The 18,688-nt window shown below is 40.6% G+C and overlaps 1 protein-coding gene and 2 long non-coding RNA genes across 3 annotated transcripts; all 3 read right to left on the bottom strand.

Moving 5' to 3' along the window:
* Window positions 1–10,093: 10,093 nt before the first annotated feature.
* Window positions 10,094–11,669, bottom strand: LOC143138525 (uncharacterized). Its single transcript, XM_076298972.1, has 5 exons — window positions 11,611–11,669; window positions 11,399–11,520; window positions 11,014–11,242; window positions 10,637–10,783; window positions 10,094–10,476 (listed from the first exon to the last, which is right to left on the bottom strand). The coding sequence occupies exons 1-5, from the start codon at window positions 11,666–11,668 to the stop codon at window positions 10,220–10,222; spliced, it is 813 nt and encodes a 270-aa protein (XP_076155087.1). The 5' UTR covers window position 11,669; the 3' UTR covers window positions 10,094–10,219.
* Window positions 11,670–11,780: 111 nt separating this feature from the next.
* LOC143138526 (uncharacterized) lies at window positions 11,781–14,654 on the bottom strand. The gene is made up of 6 exons (XR_012990244.1): window positions 14,290–14,654; window positions 13,508–13,731; window positions 13,251–13,394; window positions 12,699–12,764; window positions 11,955–12,573; window positions 11,781–11,859 (listed from the first exon to the last, which is right to left on the bottom strand). It is a non-coding gene; the product is annotated as an uncharacterized LOC143138526 (long non-coding RNA).
* A 1,687-nt stretch (window positions 14,655–16,341) lies between these two features.
* LOC143138527 (uncharacterized) lies at window positions 16,342–17,810 on the bottom strand. Its single transcript, XR_012990245.1, has 3 exons — window positions 17,318–17,810; window positions 16,557–16,675; window positions 16,342–16,445 (listed from the first exon to the last, which is right to left on the bottom strand). It is a non-coding gene; the product is annotated as an uncharacterized LOC143138527 (long non-coding RNA).
* Window positions 17,811–18,688: the final 878 nt, after the last annotated feature.

Genomic DNA, 18,688 nt, shown 5'->3' on the forward strand with positions numbered 1-18,688 from the left:
GTTTGTTTATAGCTCTTAGCAGACACCTTTGTCAAAAGCTTACAATGACATTAACACACATAACATTACGCATTAACAGTAAAACAGTTAAAGTCATATAGCCTATACATAAAAAATACCAATATTAGTAATACACTAAATATAATTTAACAGAGTAATAAAAGTAACCATACACATACACAAACCATGACTCTATTGAATTAAATACAAGGCAAACAGATTAGTCTTTTTGAAGATCTTAAAACTGTCACTTAAACAAAGAGTGTTAGGTTGAAGAAACACTAAAAAATATTTTGCTTCCTGAAACAAAAGTCTCATGATGGACAGTGTCAGACTAAACATAAATCGCTGAATCGCATAGGAATTTGGAGAAACACTGTAATAACTTGTATTGATCTTTACTTGTTTAGAATACGAAGGAAAATTCTTAAAATGCATTTTCTTCAATATGGTATGTGAACGTGATACAAAACGTTCAAGGTGACTGATAGGCAGGATAAAACCCATTAACCAAGTCATGTGAAAGCATGATTGATTGGACAGGCCAAACAGTACAATACACAATTGTTAGGGTGGTTTTTGAGCCCCCCCCCCCAAAAAAAATAAAAATAAATAAATAAAAAACAATTAGTAGCTACAGCATGCATAGTGTATGGTGGCTTCTCGTGACTGGCCTATGCTTTATTACAGTGATTGGCTGAAACAGCTTGACTGTATGATAAAGTACTCATCAAGCAAACCTTTGTGTTTAAGAACAGCAAAGATTGAGATTCCAGCATAACTAAATGGCATGTAATAAAAGCTGCAATGATGTAACAACTGTCATTGTTTGATGAAAACCTTTTGTCCACAGAATTGCTATTTCAGTAAAAGTGATTGTTCCAGGCGTTCTCAATGTATTGGTAATGTCTTCCATTCTATTATAATAGTCAATATTATTTGTTGTTATTATGTTTTCTGTGCCTCCAAACTTACATGCTGTGTCCTCATTGTCCCAAACTGTCCCTGAGCTGCATGATTTTTTTAGTATGTTGCTCCCTACTGGCAACATGTGAAAATGTGCCAACACACCAAACTCACTTATGAAGTCTCTGCCTCAGTCAGTATCACATTGTTTATGTGCTGAGAGGGAGACAATGTGCTGTAGGTATGGCAGGTGTGATGGTTAGGTTGGCATGGGAGAATGACTGTGCCATTGGGTTGGACTAATGAAGGAATGTCGTCCCCATGCTTGGAAATTAGAGCAGGGTTTTATAGCTGTGTCTGTCCCCCCTCTAAATCACACAGGCATGTTTACAGGTAGAGTGCTCACATACTAGCTCCAACACACGCATAAATACATACAAACACACACACACAAATGGGATCGGCTTTGGCTATTGCGTAAAACACCGCTGATGAGTTTGGTTTAAAATTAAAAAGGATTTTTTCCTGTTTAGTTCTCATCAAGACTACAATTTCTAAATGCATAACAATGAATTGAAACACATTCATAATGGATATGCTTTGACTTATCCTTAGAAAGTATATTGCCATAGAACAGTCAAGTCAAGTCAAGCACAGACCTAATGAACAAAATAAAGAGAATGATAACAGTTATTAGAGATCAAGAATCCAAATAGTACCTGGACACAGACCAAAAGGTAACACTCACAGCAGTGACACTCACTTGCACTCAGGTAAGAAGCTACGGCTACTGTTTCCAATGTATTTCTGAATATACTTTTTCTTAAAATGCTTTTGATCTTTGAAATAGTTAGTCATCACAACTTACTCATAACATTGTGATGCTGAAGATTGCTTTTGGACCATCTTCATCTGATCTTTTCACGGCTTGTTTACTCATGCATGTTTCCACCGAGAGCATTGACTTAGATGATGCAGTAATATTTAGAGCCATGTATGACATTTAGCAAAAGATGTACATATGTTCATAAGCTTATCTTCACAACACATACTTTGGCACCACATGCATCAACAGCAGCAACCTCCAGTACTATCTTGAGAATGTCTAAATTAAGAGGTATGTGGCCCGGGGATTTAAGAAGTGCATCAATAAGGCATATCTAAAAACAAGGACAAGTCTGATTTCAACCAGGGCAGTAGAATAGTTTCAATAGTTGAAATTTACTAGAGGTAAACTATTATTATTAACAGTAAAACAAGATGATAATACAAAATAATATTCGCTAGCTCTGTGCCTGCCTGTGCGCGCCGACCATCACCCCCCGGGAAAGATGCCCCAAAATGTCCGAGTCCCACGACACGTTGTGGTACTGTACTTCTGGTTTCGTACATTGCCTTCCGGATACACACATACTTATGCACACACACACACACACATACATACTTATGCACACACACATACTGTACATACTTATGCACGCACACACATACATACTTAACACATACATACATACATACTTCCAAGTATGTATGTATATGCATGCCAGTATGGTTGTATGCAAGTACTAGTACCAGTATATATATATATATATATATATATATATATATATATATATATATATATATATATATATGTGTGTGTGTGTGTGTGCATGTGAAGTATTCATTTAAGGCCTAAACAGCCCCCCCATACAATACTGCTACAGTAAAAAGACTACAAAATGCAAAATCAGTAGATATTGCACTTGTTGGGTGGGGGTGGGGGGGGGGGGGTGGCAGTCCATTGGCTCACCCACACCTCAGGCCTCACAGGTCAAGTGTTATGGTTAGGATGAGGCCTGGGCTGTGGGTGTGTGTTTGCAGGCTGCCTGGCACTCCCTGACAACCCTGGTTTGGTTAGAGTCAGGGTTCTAGTTAGGGTGAGGCCTGGGGTGTGGGTGGGTTTTTGCAGGCTTCTCTGGAGGTCAGCCTACAGTAGGGGCCAGGCAGCAGCCTAGGCTCCACCAGGGTCTCTAGTATATGTGTGCTGAAAAGCTGCAGAATATGAAATATTGGCTATGGACCTTTAACTTGACCTTTCCCATTTTCTGTAATGGATTTTTTTATGGGTGGTATCAAGTGAAAGAGGAGGGTCTTATTATCGATATGTCATGGACATGTCAAAGGAAAATTGATTTTGAGTGATAGGGACCAATTTGTGTGCTGAAAGTCTGCAGAAAAATGTGGATAAGGACTTTTAAATTGAAATTGTCCATTTTCTACAATGGATTTTTTTCTTGAGTGGCGTCATATGAAAAATGGGTGTCTCTTGTATCAAAATATGGTGTACTTTTCCACGCCAAATTGGTTTTGAGCGATTGGGAAAAATGTAGTTGCTGAAAAGTTGCAAAATAGGCTATGGAAAAAATATTATTTTCCCCCATTTTCTATGGCACTGCACTTCTGGCCTTACAGACACTGAAATGGCGTCATCTCGTGGCCGTTCAGCGCAATAGCGCCATGAAATATTTAATGAAAAATCAGGAAATAAAGGACGAGAGTCGCACAGAACCGACGTCTCCCGCTCCAGTCCAAACCGGCTGGTCGTTTAACGACCGACCGGCTGTTTGCAAGACAGAGACCTTCTCCACCGCTGGGGCTTGCCAGAGCGGTGTCCGAACTCGCCGGTCTTCAGAGGTATCAGATAAGATGAAAGCCGAATCGTTTTTCTTTTTCTTTTCATTTTCCCGCATCCCTCCTTGCTCTGACGATCTAGCAGGCTAGGCTATTTATTTAATTGGGTCAACCAAACTTGAAAATGTGCAGTCGTGGTTCCGTTGATGCAGTTGGCTATGCTATGCTATGGCAGATAACTAGCCTCACAGGCATTATTTATATCAGATCACAATTTGCAGAGGAAAAACGGACACGACAGCCGCTGTCGGTTCTTTCATAACACTTCCTAAAGTTGAACAAATGCATGTGGCTATTTTACAGAAAAAAAAATTATATAGCCAGTTTATGGGCTAGTGCACCGTTGTGGAGTTATGGTAGGTCAACTTGGAGTGACAATTCTTTCTCTTCTTGTAGCTGTAGCCACCTGCAGGCGTAGGCGCCACAGCCCGCTAATAATTTCAGATAGGACCAAACACGCGTTTGCCTGCCCCGTATGTAATTTCAAAAGTAGACAGATAAAACCTATTTGAAGCTATGAATGCATGACGCTGACATCAAAGTTGACGCAGCAGGTCTCTTTCAAAATGTCTCTTTGTTACAGCAGCTGATCTCTGTCGTCTCTGACATGACGACATTTTTGAGCGAGCGGGAGTGTCAGATTTTGCCTACTGGTATAGCTTGCTAATTAGATAAAGCAAGACTTGAGTTGGAAAAATATGGTGCAACAAGTGGCAAGCGAGGCTAGAGTTGGAGGAATCTTGTGCCCTGTTGCTGTAAAGAATGTGACGCTGACTTAACTGACATGATGTCCACAAACATAAGTTTGTGTCTTAAGTCAGCTATCAGCAAACGCGGTTTGGGAATTGGGCGTACAGAATTAAGTTAAATAGGTTAACATGCTTTATTTGAACATTGCAAACCCAGAAGGCTTGGTAGATATTTCGGAGATTGTAGCACCTTTAGCACAATCGCATATTCTCAGTTGCGCAATAAAAGCGGTAGCCAGAATAGAATACCATAAGTAAAAGGCGAGGCTAGAGTTGGAGGAGTTCTGTTGCTGTAAAGGCAACGCGAGAATGTAGCCTGGCTAGCGAGAATGACTGCAGGTGCGATAATTCCAAATCCCCATGTTAGGCCATTTTCTCATAGGAAAAATCTCAAGATACCGGATCTCCTTATGGGCAAAGATGGTAGTTTTTTTGTAAACGAACTTCAGAGGCCTATTATAATTAAAGCGGTTGGACCTAGGGCTGGTTCTAGTCTACTAAGTGGGTGGGCTGGTAGAAATTTTGGATGGGCAACATAGCAAGGCAAATTGGATCAACATTGACATAAACACAAAACACAAACAACAACAAAAAAACGAGTATTGTAGGTTGCTCACACACAATACACTCCCTCATAACAACCTCAAGTTTCTTGAGGACTCTACTCGCTTTAACCGGTTATGTGATTGCCCTGAAACATTGCTCAATCTGGGCATGCAATGACAAGACTTGTCTCCACCCCCTTGACAACAGTTGTGACTTTTTGAGTGCATCTCTGATACAGTATTTAGACTATGATATGTAACAGGCAGGTCAGCATAGTTGATCTGTTGACTGTTTGCAGGTTATGGCATGTCTCGTTGGCAGAGAAAAGCTTTTGCTCTCAAACAGAGTCAGTGTAGGCCTACTGAAAGGATAGACAGATATGGAAGGTTTGCAAAGTGATATCATGCTCCCTTTAAAGAGTATTTTCAGTACTTTCAAAATACAAAAATACAGTATTTATTTTGATACATGGTGTGGCTAATGTATTGTGTCATTTTGATACACTTAAAATTAGGGTACTTGATATTTTATATTAAGTGTTTAGCACTTTAGCTGCCTGGCTTCTCTAGTTCAAGTTCAAGTTACTTTATTTGTACCCAGAGGTAGATTTTGTTTGCAGTAGAGTCCTCACACACACATGGGAAAAACAAAGAGGCACATAGCACACATCATTCAACTTAAGACAATGGAAATGAAGAAATGGCAATTTTTTTTTTTAAAGAAAGGCAAATTAACAAAACATTTTTTAAAAAGTTCTTACAAGTCCAGAGATTATACTTAGTTATTGATGTGAACTAAAATACTAATAGTAAAAAAGAAAATAATACAAAATGAAACAGTTTTAACTTTTAAAAAACAAATTTGGAAAAAACATAGATAAAGGTTAAAATATAAAAAATAATAAAAGCAACAATAAATAAACACCTTTGCAAAGTATAGCTATGACTTATTCCTCAGTGTAATGGCTGCAGGGACAAAACTGTTTTTGTGTCTTTTTGTTCTACACCTAGGGATTGTAAACCTACGCCCAGAGGGGAGAGAAGCTAAAACTCTGTGAAATGGATGGGAACTGTTATTTAAAATTAAACCAGTCGTGTGCTGTAACTGTTTTGTATGGAAGCCCGTTTCCGCCACTTGAAAAAAAAAACTGCCAGATACTAAGTCAAAATTATGAGATTTAAAGTCATAATTATGAGATTTTAAATCAAAATTATGAGATTTAAAGTCATAATTATGAGATTTAAAGTCGTAATTATGAGATATAAACTCGTCATTATGAGATTTAAAGTCATAATTATGAGATATAAAGTCATAATTTTGAGATTTAAAGTCGTAATTATGAGATATAAAGTCATAATTATGAGATTTAAAGTCATAATTTTGAGATTTAAAGTCATAATTATGAGATTTAAAGTCGTAATTATGATTTAAAATTGAGATTATTAACCCAGGAAGTAAACCCAAAAGGTCATGAGCTGTTGCTGTTCTGCTCAGTTTAGCTAGTTGACGGACTCTGGTTGTAGCAGTAAGCACACAGCCTAATAGTTTATTTCAGCAATGTCTTTAGAGGTATAATCAACAGGCACTCCTTCGTAATGACTTTAAATCTCAAAATTGTGACTTTATTTCTCATAATTAAGAGATATAAAGTCGCAATTTCTAGATTATTAACCCAGGAAGTACGCTAAAGGTCATGCTGTGTCAGACGGAAAAGGAATGCTAGACAAGTCAGTATAAGAGTCAGAGCAAGCAATGCCATGCTAGGCCTACGTGCTGTAGCCTAAACTAGATAAATGAACTTGCTCACATTCTAAATGATTGTCTTTCTAGCGATCCTTTTCTGCACCATGGGCGGCAACTTTCCTCATTTTCCCATAATGAACTGGCTCCATGGGGCTGGATAGCTTTAGCAGTTCTAATGTCGATACTGCTACTCGGTTGCATGTTGCTTTGAAGTCACTCATAGCACAACACATTATTATTATATGCATGTGATCAAAATGGGTTATGGATGCTTCAAAGAATAATTATTCTGAATTGGATACAACATATTTGATAATCAGATAGACCAAACAGCCAGATCGTTCAAATAGGTTGATGTCTGATAGGCTCTAGCTACATTTCTAACGAGCAGGTGACCAGCATGGAAAAGCTGGATGAAAATGCCTCTGTCGAGTGTCAACCGTAGCCTACAGAAGCAAAGCCTAAAAGAAACCACCTGTGGTGGTGATGTCCATAAAGCGAAGGAGTGCCTGTTGATTATACCACTAAAGACATTGCTGAAATAAACTATTAAGCTACAGTAGCCTAACAGTTTTATGTCTAAACTACAAATACCTAAACAGAGCAGAACAGCAACCTTGACTCGTGACCTTTTGGGTTTACTTCCTGGGTTAATAATCACAAAATTTCGACTTTATATCTCTTAATTATGACTTTAAATCTCATAATTATGACTTTCAATCTCAAAATTACGACTTTATTTCTCATTATTATGACTTTAAATCTCATAATTATGACTTTAAATCTCATAATTACGACTTTATATCTCATTATTATGACTTTATATCTCATAATTATGACTTTTAATCTCAAAATTTTGACTTTGTATCTCATAATTATGACTTAAAATCTCATAATTATGACTTTAAATCTCATAATTATGACTTTATATCTCATAATTACGACTTTAAATCTCAAAATTATGACTTTAAATCTAATAATTACGAGTTTATATCTCATAATTACGACTTTAAATCTCATAATTATGACTTTAAATCTCATAATTACGACTTTAAATCTCAAAATTCTGACTTTAAATCTCATAATTACGAGTTTATATCTCATAATTACGACTTTAAATTGACTTTAAATCTCATAATTACGACTTTATATCTCATTATTATGACTTTATATCTCATAATTATGACTTTTAATCTCAAAATTTTGACTTTGTATCTCATAATTATGACTTAAAATCATATCTCATAATTACGACTTTAAATCTCAAAATTATGACTTTAAATCTCATAATTACGAGTTTATATCTCATAATTACGACTTTAAATCTCATAATTAGGACTTTAAATCTCATAATTATGACTTTAAATCTCACAATTTTTGACTTAGTATCTGGCCATTTTTTTTTTCAAGTGGCGGAAACGGGCTTCCATAGTTTTGTGTACAAGGTCTTCACGTTGAGCGGTGGCTCACCAATCAGCCTGCTAGGCCACTTTACTATTTGGTTGAGTGAGTTTTTATTTTTCAAAGAGAGGTTCCCAAACCAGGCTGCTAGCGCAAATGATAAAACTGATTCAATAAAAGCGTTGTAAAAGAGGGTCATGATGGATTTGTCAATGTGGAAGCGATTCAGAACTTTTTGTTTTGGCTTACATTTAGTTGAAGGTGGGATGCCTCTTATCACACCATTCAACAAAGTCATTGATGACTGGACCATGACCTGTTTCACTGTTTTGGAGCAGGCTAACAATTACTGAGTCATCTGCGTATTTAATTATGGTCCTGTTGTCCCACCTGCTCTGGCGCATACAGTATTTGCGTACAGGATGTAAAGAAGATGAGAGTATCATCCTTGTGGGGAGCCGATTGATGAGCACACTTTGTCAGAGAGACTGCCATTCACTCTCACTCTTTGCGTCCTGTTTGTTAAAAAGTTAAGGATCCAGCCTACCAGGTTATTGCTCAGGTCAAACTGTTCTAGCAGCCTTGTGGTTCAAATATGGGGTTGGATTGTATTAAAAGCAGAGGGATTGTATTAAAGGAGAATTCCGGTGTGATTTTGACCTAAAGTGTTTTGAAACATGACGCCGAGTGTGAACCTATGTCTCATAGCCCATCTCGGCTTGTCCCCTGCACTCCGAAATCTGGCGCTAGTTAGCCGATGCTACCAACAAGCCAGGCAATGCTGGTACCTCGGGCATCGGGCTAGCCATGCAAATAAATCAATGTTTTACACCATTTACAAGGCTCAACATATCTCCACACTTCATTGGTATACTTTCCAAGGCCCTGACATTTAAAACGAGACATTGAGAACTTTGAAAAAGCACTGGTAGTTTACTTACAAGACGATTTATACAGACAGTGTCTTCACGAAGTTTAGCGTTTGCAGCCATCTTGAACTTAGTCACGATAAGTCGAGCGACGAGCAGGAGCGAAACTACAGCTGATAAGTCACGTGAAAACTCGCTTTAGTTGTGGACTGGAGTTAGTGCAAACAGTTGGCAACTAGGCTATTGCAAGGATGTCGGATGATGAAGCTACGGAGTTTTATGAAGACTTTGAAGACGAGGAGGAAACATTTGAGTTTGATGGTCGTCCTTATTTATTTGAGCCTGAATATACGGAGGAAGAGCTGCGTGAGCGCCGTGAAAGGAGAGAGATTGAGAGACAGCGTGCGGAGCAAGCAGCTGTAAGCACAGCCACAACACAGCCTCGTATCACGGGGAAATGGTGGTGTTCCTGCCGATGCTGTGAGATAATGCCTACCGATATGGAGTGTTTTTGTTGCAAAGAGTGGGACCTTTTGCACCATCGCACTCAAGACGCACGCTGCGTGACATTAGCGCAAGGCTTTTCTTCCCTTCTGGACTTGTGGGTATTGGAAGCCTTTTTCCATGTCCCAAAATTAAACTGGACACGAAGACCCACGCCGGAGGGGCAAGATGGACATTTATCTACTGAGTAAGTACTCTGCACACTTGGGTTTTATTGCTTTTGATCAATCCAATAGTTACTGTATTTGTAGTTTGAATTGGCAGCTAAGTTACTTGATTATGATAATGATATGATATGATATAACAATGATAATGACCGAAGTGTCACCTTTTCTTGCCTCTCCCCCCCCCCCTCCCCTCCCAGACAGTGCAGACTTGTGGCTTACCGGGTTTTCCTTGAGTGGGTGCTTCAAGGAGAGAAACTGGGACGAGGGGAAAGACAAGTTCTGCCAAGCTGTGTGGTTACAGCAATAAGAAAAAAATACCCCTCTACCAGTGGAGTATACCATGGATTCCAGGAGGCAGAAGACGCCTCCAGGATCATCTAGTTACCAATTACTAAAATGTGTTACTTTGTTGATATTATTTGTATTGCAATGTGAGGGGGTAATATTGTTCATACTCATTTGAAATAACAATATAACATCAACACATTTTGTTTGTTTTCATTCCAAACTACAATATTTATTTACAGACAAACAACAAAGATGTAGACCACACATAGAACATGAAATAAACACAAGGAAGGAAAAACAAACTATGTACATTATAAATAAAAAATACAAAGAAAACGATACTCTAAAAGAACAAAAGAAATGTCACTACAAGTCAGAGTTGCTTGAACCGCGACAGCCTTTGGGCCACCAACTCAGACGGGTCTGGCCTCGGCACTGGTGCAATATTTTGCAGCAACCTTCTTGGGCGAGGAGGAGGACGGGGCCAAGGTTCCAGGCTTTTCTCCTCCCTCAACTTCAAGACGTCCTCCATCAGGTCTTTTCTAAAGTCCTGAGAGGTGGGCTCATACACTGGCTTAGCCACCCACTGCTGTGTCGTCTTTGTGTACATGTACTTGTACTGTGGTTTTCCTATCCCACAGACAAAATAAGTCGTTGATTATGTAGGCTACTATAACACTGTTTAGCTATGTGTGTCATGGTAAAATAAGTCCGAAATCAAGTTAGTTATTCTACTAATTACTGTACTGTTCAGAACACACAAAATTTGGACGCAAAGCCGTTTCCTTACCCTCAAGTGTTGTTTTTTGTTCCCTTCCAATATTGATATTGTGATCTATGACGGCCAATTCTGTGCGGGCTCTCATTGAGTCGTATGTAAAGTGAAGTCGCTTTGGTGCGTACTTCAGGGTGACGTTGTGAAAGACTTCAAGAGATCCTGCAAAATATGTCCAATTTAAATATATCAATCAATATCAGTCAGTCATGTAAAGTGATAATAGCTGGTGTTGAAAAGTTAAGATTTATCAGGAATGCTGACAGTCTTATGCTGTCTGAGGTTACAAATGACAACAGTGTGACTAGATAATAAACAGCTGTTCGCTTCCTCTTTTTAATAACAAAGATAATGCAATTCTAAGAAACTAATTTCAATGACTGAAGGCATACCAGTGTGCTCGAACAGAGCCATCTGTCTCAGGTCACGCAGGAGGGTTTTTTCCTCAACCAACTCTTTGAGAGCACGGAAAGCTGGGGAGTCATGTTCCAGCCACCTTTTTTTCTCCTGATCCTCCTCTGAGAGAGGTGGGTGAGCACATTGGTACTCCCGCCCATTCTCTTCCCATCTGTGGATGCCACGAATATGGTGAAGAACAGATGTCCACCGTCGCACACACTCCTGAAAAACGACATAAAATACAACCCTTAGAAATTATGGAGAATACTTTTGTGAGTTCATGTGTCAACACTGTCTTGGGTTGTACATTTTTTAACTAAAAATATTTTTTTTTCCTAATGTGCGTCATAAAATAATGATTCATAATTTCATGGTTACCTGTTCATCACCATGGCTGGAACTGCATGCCCAGTATAAGTGATTGCTGATAGACCTCAGCCATGGTCGAAGCTCTCTGTAATTTTTTTTATTAGAGACAGACACCAGTTTCTTCTTGAGACCTATGGAGAGTTCAAAAACAATATGAGCTTCTATTTCACCAGCAACAACCAGTCACACACGTGTGGATATCTAGTAAATATGATGCATACTCTTGTTCACATGCCAAGGGTCATATTCGTGACGAATGTTGCCATAGCTTTCCCTCATTAGTTTTCTAATTGATGGCGATCTACATAGCATGTACATAGTCCCAACTTATTGCCTTGACAGCAACTGTACGCTTATTTCACATAACAACAACAGGCATCTATGCTTGTTTACCTGTACAAGTTCAAAATGAAGAATTTCTTTTGTTGCATCATCTTGAAAAGAATAGGTGCTGTACTTGCAGCTGTAGCCTTTTGGAAAAACAAACATGTCTGTGATTTTGGAAAAAAAAAGGAATTGTGTATATTTGAAAGTCAACCAAAATCTGACGAATAACAATGCTTACCAGGGCTATCACTCCTCGCATCACCACACATTTCCAGTTTTTGCCCCGAAGCAGAAAGTTGAGAAATCCTCTCCAGAATTTTTTGTTGTTGTCCCTTGTATGCATGATTTATTACAGGGATGAGGTATTTGGATTGAACAGCGTAAAACTGAGTCTTGCCTGGTAGCTGCAGGTTGATTAGTTCTGCCCATTCTTTGATGTCCGAGTAGGTGGCTCCGGTGAAAAATGTTGCAGCACATGCCAAGAGGTTGTTGCGGGCCATATTCCTTTGGTCAGTGCATGATGCCCATTCCCCGGTGTGTCCCTTCAAACACGTCCAGTGTATTCTGATCTGGCTGGCACGTGTGGCTACTCGTTTTTCCTCAATGGCCACACCACACTGAGTGCATGTTCTAAAAAGCTCCATCAGCTTGGCCTCATCAACTAGCCACTTTCTTCCTGCCCATCCATTTGTGCTGCCAGAGCTGGAGACAGAGCCAGAGCTTGGGCTGGATGAGGTGGTGTCACTCAGGGGCACAAAACTGGTGTCTTTAGGGTCCAAATCCATTTCCCCAAAGCTAATGCTCATATCTTGCACAGATGTGTCTGAAGCACCTGCAACACCTTCCTCTACATCTTCCTGTTGATCAAAGGACAGATGAATAATGTCATTGTTGGAAATGATTACAAGGTTTACTTCTAAATGGAGCATCAGTGTAGCACATCATCACCAGAACCATATATGAAATTAAAAATTCAACTCACTGATTGTGTCACTCCACTGGCTTCCCTCGAGGGACTCCACAATGAGGGGGGTGTTTCAGTCCTTTCCTTCAAATTTATAAAAAAAATGACACATAGCTACTTCAGTGGTGACCAAGGTGTTGCAGACATTACAGTGAAAAGTAGTAGTAGTAGCACCCCCATACTATGCTCCTATGGGGAGCCTCAGCAACATAGGCACATAGACACATGGAAGACAACGGGGGGGGGGGGGGGGGCAACCTTTTCTGCAGCCATGGTCAGCGCTGTTCCAGACACGCTTGTCAGACTGGGAGTAAGAAGCGGCGAATGCATGGGATGGGGAGTAGGGGGTGTACGTGTGTAAAGATGTGTGTGTGTGTGTGTATGTGTATAGAGTTCATAGTCTGTTTGCAGGTGGGGTGAAGGGATACAAAGAATGTCTCATTGCAGTTATCTTCTGGGGGAGATCCAAGGCCAGTGCTGGATAAGGGGAGCCAAAAAGTAGATATTATTCTAGACTATTCTATGGTCCATGTGAACTCCGGCTGACTGTCAACACAATACATGGCTTACCTGTGGGTATTGCCATGATGCGGGTCTGGGAGTGTATTGTCTAGATGATGATGGCCTAGTTCGTGGCCTTACTGAGGGCTGTTGTGTCACACCACTGGCTTCCCTCGAGGGACTCAACAATGATGAGGGTGTTTCAGTCCTTTCCTTCAAATTGATAAAAAAAATTCCACATTGATACTTCAATGGTGACCAAGGTGTTGCAGACATTACAGTGAAATGTGAACACTGGCTGACTGTCAACACAATACATGGCTTACCTGTGGGTATTGCCATGATGCAGGTTGTGCAGTGTATTGTCCAGATGCTGATGCCTAGTTCGTGGCCTTACTGATGGCTGTTTGGGGCTTGAAATGGTAAAACTGAGGCTAGTGGACCAATCAGACCTCCTGTGTTGCAGTTGTCTATGGGTTTTTTTAGGCGTGGACTGGGGGGCAGCAGCCATTTCAGAGGGAAACATTGCCGGGTCCTCAGAGGTACTGGCCTAAGAAAATACATACACACAAAGTACGTTTATTTATTCATTGGTTTATAGGACACTCAGATGCACACAGCAGCACATCTGTTTTGCAATCCATCCAAAGTGGCCCCACTCTGTTCATTGACCATCACTTGCTACTTTTAGGTACTCTAACTACCTGGAAAGTTCTAACACTTCAAACTGTGAGGAATGTACTCCCCAACACCCACCCCCCGCTAATACTTTAGACCATTACGCATAACAATGCAACTGAATGCAGCATAGCAAACCCATCCCCCAAACACCTTAGCGGACCCCAATCCCGGTCAGCCAGGTTAGCTTACATGGCAAGTTTTATATTGTAACGTATTTATCAAAAATATCAGAACAAACCACACCACTCAGTCCCTCTCCAGCAACATTTCTGATGGTGGGCTAAATAATGAATGTAGCATAATCTGCCTCATTTCTCTTTCTGGAATACAAAACTACGTGAATTTGTAGCAAACACAATGTTCAGTGCAGCACACGATTTATACATGCTAACACAATTTACAGTCTAATAACCAAATAAATTCATACCTCCGGAGAAAGTTGTGTCGCTTTCGGGATGGCAGATTTCTTCAGACGCATTCGTTGTCGAGGGTTAGAGCCTCTTATAATGAAGTCGTCTGGATCAAAATGTGCACTACATACACGGTAATCCTTCTGTTTTAGTATATGGATAGGTGTCTCGACATCGACTTGCAAAACAACAAGCCACTGCTTCCAAGTTGACTCGTGTAGAGGTAGCCTGTGAAAACTTTCTGGAACATAGCTTTGCCGCAACCTGGAAAAGCACAAACGCGAACCTCTCTTCCTTTTCTCTTATCCTTCGTAATGCCATCTGAAGCTGCAATCAGTAGGCTATAGTATGCACACCTGGCCACTCCTTCTTCACGTGTAGCCTACAGCACGTCTTCCGTCAACAACAGTAGGCTCCCAGATAGCAAAATTTCACCGGCCCACCTCTGGCCCACTACCTTGCCTCAGGGTTTTGTGAGTGTTGGCCCAGTTCTGGCTGGGCCTCCGGCCCAACAATGGCCCAGTTACTGATAACTGACACAAAGAATTTCCTCTGGCCCAGATGTGGCCCACACACTGCAAAATGACTCTCATTGTTTCTGTTGGCCCAGGTCTGGCCCACACACTGTAAAATGACTCTTATTGTTTCTGTTGGCCCAGGTGTGGCCCACAAACTGTGAAATGACTGTCATGCATTCTGTTGGCCCAGGTCTGGCCCACACACTATATAACTGAGTGTTGGCTGAGTGTCGGCTGGGCCTCTGGGCCTGTACTGGCCCACGCACTATAAAACTGATCTGACTGAGTGTTGGCTGAGTGTCGGCTGGGCCTCTGGGCCTGTACTGGCCCACGCACTATAAAACTGATCTGACTGAGTGTTGGCTGAGTGTCGGCTGGCCCTCTGGGCCTGTACTGGCCCACACACTATAAAACTGATCTGACTGAGTGTTGGCTGAGTGTCGGCTGGGCCTCTGGGCCTGTACTGGCCCTCGCACTATAAAACTGATCTGACTGAGTGTTGGCTGAATGTCGGCTGGGTCCCCGGGCCACATGTGGCCCATTAACTACCAAAAGTACTTGAAAATAAACACAAATCCAGAACTAGTAATTAAAAGCACAAGCTACTTTTATTACCAAGTTTGACAAACACAACCTTGCAAATAAAACAAACATTTAAAAATTATACAAGCTTTTACATACACTTTAGAAATTAAACAAGTTAAAATATACAATCTACTTTTATCTACAACAATCGACATCTTTCATATACAAAAACACAAACAATTAAACATTTTAAAACTGTATAATGATTCAAAGAAATAAATTATTCTAAATTAACATTAAACATTTACAGAAATATTCTATCTCTCTCCCTCACTCACTCACTCTAAAAGAGTAATTCCATTGTCAGTAGTTGTGGGTTGTGAGTTAAGTGTTGTGCTGGTGCTTTAAATTCTGTATTTTTGTACCATGTACCATGACCTACCCAGCTACATACATGCAAACATACTCACTCTCAAAGTATTTTTCAATAGCAGCAACCTTTGCCACCTGCCTTCTTTTTCTGTTGCCGCTTCATTGTTGCCTCCACCAGTTTCAGCAGCACTACCAGTCGGGGGTGTCTCCAAACTGCATTTAGGTATAAAATAATATTATAAGATCATTATGAGGTCTAAAGCAAGATTTCAACATGTCATCTGTCAGAGAAGTTCTGTTTGTCCACTCAAATATACTTACAGATAGCCACCTCAGCTCTCTGTGGGGGTTGATCAAAGAGTTCTTTCCATCCATCCTTCAATTTGAGATGCATGGACAGCATGTCATTTCAAAAGAAAAGAAAAAAATCATTAAACTATTTATCCTTTACTGTCTGACAAAATATTACTAAAGCCCAGTCTTGTCACTCTGCAGCTGTCTTGGTAACACCTCCCTGGTAGTTATTTTGGGCAACATTGACATTGTGTGATTGTTAAATGCTGATATATTACCAATGACAATCACCAAGAGCAAGACATATTTGTCAACACATACAGACCTGAAGCACAAAGGCTTGTGGACTTACTTCACAAGAGCCTTGTGGGTGCTCCAGTTGGTTGGCCATGTTTTCAACAGTGCATGTTTCCTGCCCACTCCTGTTCTTTGCTGACATAATGGATGAGGCAAACCAAAAGCATCTAAAAATGACACATCACAAAACACAGGCCTAGATGAAAGCTGATTCCTATGATTTGGCTCATCTAAACAAAAACGTATTACTTATTCTATTAAATCAATGTACAACTTACCAAGAGCTCTTCAGGTCTCCTGTTTTTCCAACACAAGAAATGGTTCACACATGTATACACGGGTAGCCTTCTTCATCCAAAGGAGTGCAGGCAGGTCTCTGGTCAGTGTGGCCTGGATTCTGAGGTGTACATTTAAAAAAAGTCACAGTAACGTTAGGTTAATGGAAGTATATGTGTTCAAAATGATTATATGATCATAAACAACCCCTCAGTACAAAATACAGAACGACCTTAAAATACAGATTTTGATGAGCTTTACATGACCAGGACAGGACCCACCCTGCTACCATCTCTCTCTCTCTCTCTCTCTCTCTCACACACACACTTACACACACAGACACTCTCTTAAGGCATACAGTCTCAGTCCTGCCTGCCTAAGTTGGCTAGATAACGATGAAATGCCCAATTACCAATCGCTATATTCTAAGTCATGCAATACTGGTTAACTGTTAAGCTATTTCTAAAATGATTAGATCACACTTTTCTTTGAAAACCACATAATTATGCAAGTATAGCTAACGTTACAGCACTGAACGTTTTTGACCACAAACACTGACGTTAACGGTAGCAGCTAATTAGGCCAACAAAGTAGGCTAAGAAATCATAACGTATGTTACCTCTAGCTTCGTCATCGTCAAGGGGGTTAGATTGAAACACCCATTCTTGCTACTTGTTAAACTTTGTCTGCAATAATAAGCCTACGTACATTCATAATGATTTACATGCAATAACAGGTAAAGGTAAAGTTGCATGTTACTTACCACAGGCAGTGTCCAAAACGAGACAGTTTCGCGCCGTCCTGCTGGTTTCAAACTGAACAGTTGCTCTGCTCGTGGCTCTTCCACATGTAATGGGCCGACAGTCACTTTACAGAATTGGGCCATGTACGTTTAGCGTCCGGCTGTCGCTAAATGTTTAATTTTTGCCGCCAACAGCCGCGATACTGATCATTGTTCGTTCCTGAAGTATCGGGCCACACACTGTATGAAATCCGTCTGCCGAGATTGATTCGAAAACTGGCAGTAGCCCATCAAACCCCAATCGGGCCAAATAAGACACTCAGTAATCAGCCCAACTACTGCGTGTCAGTGTCGGCCCATTCAAGGGGACAGTGCCTCAGCCGACCTGAAACTCCGCCGACAGTGGCAGCACTCAGCCAGGATCGGGCCGACTGTGTTTACTGTGCTTCAGCCGACTCGGACCTCAGCCGACACTGCCAGCACTCAGCCAGAATCGGGCCGACTATGCTTGCTATCTGGGCTATAGATGCAAGATTCACGTCACTGAGTAGTAAAACATTTATGCCATTTTTTGTAAGGTGCTCTTCGTTGTCATGTACATCGTCAATACATAATTTAAGCAGCAACTGGAATGCATGCATTTCCACAGGATTATTTTTGCAACCTGATCCCTTATCCTGTTCATTCGTGCTCGTCACTCGACTTATCCTGACTAAATTCAAGATGGCTGCAAACGCTAAACTTCGTGAAGACACTGTCTGTATAAATCGTCTTGTAAGTAAACTACCAGTGCTTTTTCAAAGTTCTCAATGTCTCGTTTTAAATGTCAGGGCCTTGGAAAGTATACCAATGAAGTGTGGAGATATGTTGAGCCTTGTAAATGGTGTAAAACAGTGGTTTATTTGCATGGCTAGGCCGATGCCCGAGGTACCAGCATTGCCTGGCTTGTTGGTAGCATCGGCTAACTAGCGCCAGATTTCGGAGTGCAGGGAACAAGCCGAGATGGGCTATGAGACATAGGTTCACACTCGGCGTCATGTTTCAAAACACTTTAGGTCAAAATCACACCGGAATTCTCCTTTAAAAGCAGAGGGATTGTATTAAAAGCAGAGGGAAAGTCAACGAACAAAAGCCTGGCATGGGAGCCACTGCTATTCAAATGCTTAAAAAGTAAATTAAGTAAAGTAACTGCGGCATCTTCCACCCCCCTTTGGGGTCTATAAGTAAACTGCAGCAAAAAGCAAAATGCTTTCATTACAATTGATGTGAGTGCCACTGGTCTGAAATCATGGAGGGTTTTGGGGATGTTGGATTTGACAACAACAGCATCCTTCCAGTCCTCAGGTACTAGTTGTGCCTCTAAAGATTTGTTAAATGTAATGGAAAGGAGGA

Source organism: Alosa pseudoharengus, unplaced genomic scaffold (genome assembly GCF_046254945.1).
Source record: "Alosa pseudoharengus isolate Yale_2024_CS ecotype anadromous, Long Island Sound unplaced genomic scaffold, YU_APseudo_1.1 YU_APseudo_1.1_scf_21, whole genome shotgun sequence".
In the NCBI taxonomy this organism is placed as follows: domain Eukaryota; kingdom Metazoa; phylum Chordata; class Actinopteri; order Clupeiformes; family Clupeidae; genus Alosa; species Alosa pseudoharengus.

Bases quoted from the DNA above. Each gene is read 5' to 3' on its own strand.
- LOC143138525 (XM_076298972.1), bottom strand. From the start codon at position 11,668: ATGAGGGAAAGCTATGGCAACATTCGTCACGAATATGACCCTTGGCAT. The intron at 11,521-11,610 runs GTATGCATCATA...AACTCTCCATAG, and splicing joins CCCTTGGCATGTGAACAAGA to GTCTCAAGAAGAAACTGGTG. The intron at 10,477-10,636 runs GTAAGGAAACGG...TCTGTGGGATAG, and splicing joins ACAAAAAACAACACTTGAGG to GAAAACCACAGTACAAGTAC.